The sequence below is a fragment of the Dichomitus squalens genome (assembly GCF_000275845.1).
Source record: "Dichomitus squalens LYAD-421 SS1 unplaced genomic scaffold DICSQscaffold_250, whole genome shotgun sequence".
NCBI classification, from domain to species: domain Eukaryota; kingdom Fungi; phylum Basidiomycota; class Agaricomycetes; order Polyporales; family Polyporaceae; genus Dichomitus; species Dichomitus squalens.
Genome location: NW_006767132.1, coordinates 1 through 2,114, shown reverse-complemented (window position 1 = coordinate 2,114; position 2,114 = coordinate 1). Strand labels below are relative to the sequence as shown.

General features: G+C 55.0%; 1 protein-coding gene across 1 annotated transcript; it reads right to left on the bottom strand.

The window, feature by feature from the left end:
- Positions 1-285: 285 nt before the first annotated feature.
- On the bottom strand, positions 286-1,170 carry DICSQDRAFT_73965 (HET-domain-containing protein; the record flags this gene model as incomplete). The annotated part of the gene is made up of 2 exons (XM_007371758.1): positions 286-958; positions 1,070-1,170. The coding sequence occupies 2 exons, from the start codon at positions 1,168-1,170 to the stop codon at positions 286-288; spliced, it is 774 nt and encodes a 257-aa protein (XP_007371820.1).
- Between the last annotated feature and the right edge of the window lie 944 nt (positions 1,171-2,114).

Genomic DNA, 2,114 nt, shown 5'->3' with positions numbered 1-2,114 from the left:
GGCTACGTTTCCTTTTCGATTCGGACCATTGCCTCGTACATTTCCTTATTGTTCACTACTCGTTACGGTTTCCCTTTGTCCACACACGGACAATAGCTCCCTTTGTCCCCACGTCCGCTATTGTCCTACACCCCTTGTACTCCGTACCCATGGCGACGCTATTGTTCTCTAGCGCCCATTGTTCGTTCCCTGTATATAGCTGGATTCCTTGCTACCTGGAGACTCTAGTTTCGACCTCTTGTCTCCAGGTAAGCCATCGTGTATTTCGCTCTGTAGATACTTTGCTCAATACACAACTTGTCTCCAGTCCTGCCTGTTGAGCTCCGCTCCAGTCTCACTGCGATCAGAGCTCGTCGGCGCTCCTGCCTGCCTCGCTCGTCTCCACTTACTCGCTCGACAGTCAGTCGTAACATAGAGCGTAGGCATGTTGATGCTGAAGATTCCCAACAGAGAATATGCTCGGTCTTCCTTCCTTGTAGTCTCCCGCCGCGCTGCCCATGACAGTCGTTGAGCCACGCTGAAGTCGTCGAGCGACTTTGTGTGAAGCAGCGCCTCTGCGGGGATACTTGTGATCTCCTCGAGGGGACTAATCAGCGTGAGCTTCGTTCCAATGGCATTCCAGTCCTGGGAGAGGAACACCACAGTTGAAGGGGCGATGAGCTCCTGGAGCGTCCACCCGCGCGTGAACCATCGGCTCTTACGGAACGTGGATTCAGCCGCACGAGGGTCGTCGCCAGAGGGGACGTCAGCAAGGTGGGCGAAGCACACCTTTGCACGGCCGTACCACTGCCACATCGAGTTGATCGATTCGGACAACTCGGAGCTGCTCGTCTTGTCGATGCAGCAAGAATCGATCCAGAGGTACCTGTACCCAGCCTCGCGTGCGACTCTGCAGGCGTCTCGGATCTTCCGAGAGAGGTTCGCGTCACGCCAGATGAGATGATCATCCGGCACGAAGCTGGACGGGGAGTCGGGGGATGGGGAGGGTGGGCGGGAGGGATTAGGGGACGAGTACTTGGCGTCGGATGGGCCTCCATAGTCCGCCTGGACGAGCTTCAGTTCGTCGTACGTCTGCTCCTTCTTCCTCCAGGTGTGTGACAGAATGGCGAACTGTTTCCTCTCCGGATCTACCTCCACGAACAGTCCTGTCCATGTATCTAGGACGCGCATGGTGTTTTCGCAAGCTTTCGAAAAACTGTCCGTGAGTCGGCATAGGAACAGAGATACGTCAACCCGCACCAGTAGATTCGCCAAGTGATTGTCGAACGTAGATGTAGCAGGGGACGCAGATGATGGAGAAATCCCGAGATGACGAACACGACTGAGGACTCGCAGGCCTTACTTAGGAACGGAGAAGTCGCAGTAGAAGAAGGCTCGCTGTGCGGTGCAGTCGTTCGAACAGGACAGGGGGTGAGACGCACGCGTGTCACTATCGTGAGACATCGGACCACATGAGAGACGGAACCAATCGATAGAAGCGACGCTGGACATCCGGGGTCCCGGCGCTGAACAAGGTCGGCAAACGCGTAACGTCACATTGTGACTGGGCGTTGAGAATTGCTCGCGAGCTCTCCCTCAGCCCCTGCTTCAGCTCGTCCTGAGCTCCGTGCCCCGCGTACGACAGGGACGGACTCCGACGCACCGCGTGAAGCGCCAGATTACGGTGGCAGGGAACATGCAGGGAATCTGCGTATTCCACGCATATTACCCACGGATTCCCCAGTAAATTCCCCCTTGGTGGGAATCTGCTGGGAACATGCACATCCTCTCCAGATTCCCTCAACATCCCCAACCGCTTCTGCAGATTTCAATTGCAAGGGGGACTTGCCTGCCCAAAATCACTTATCCGACCGCGATGACGTCGTCGCATGGTCCGATATCGACCTGCCATTGTATCTATTCACATCTTGACTTCGTACTTCTTGCATCCCCTCTGTATGCCTATCTCCCCCTTAAGTGGTACGTACTGACCATTGACTCTCGGATGACAGGCAGGTGTTCTCTCATACGGGCATATGTTGATTAGGACAATAGTACGTCTCTAGTGTTGCGTGTGAAGTAGTATAAGTCTGATGGCATCTAGCAGGTTGTCCCACATTCATCAATCATCATTG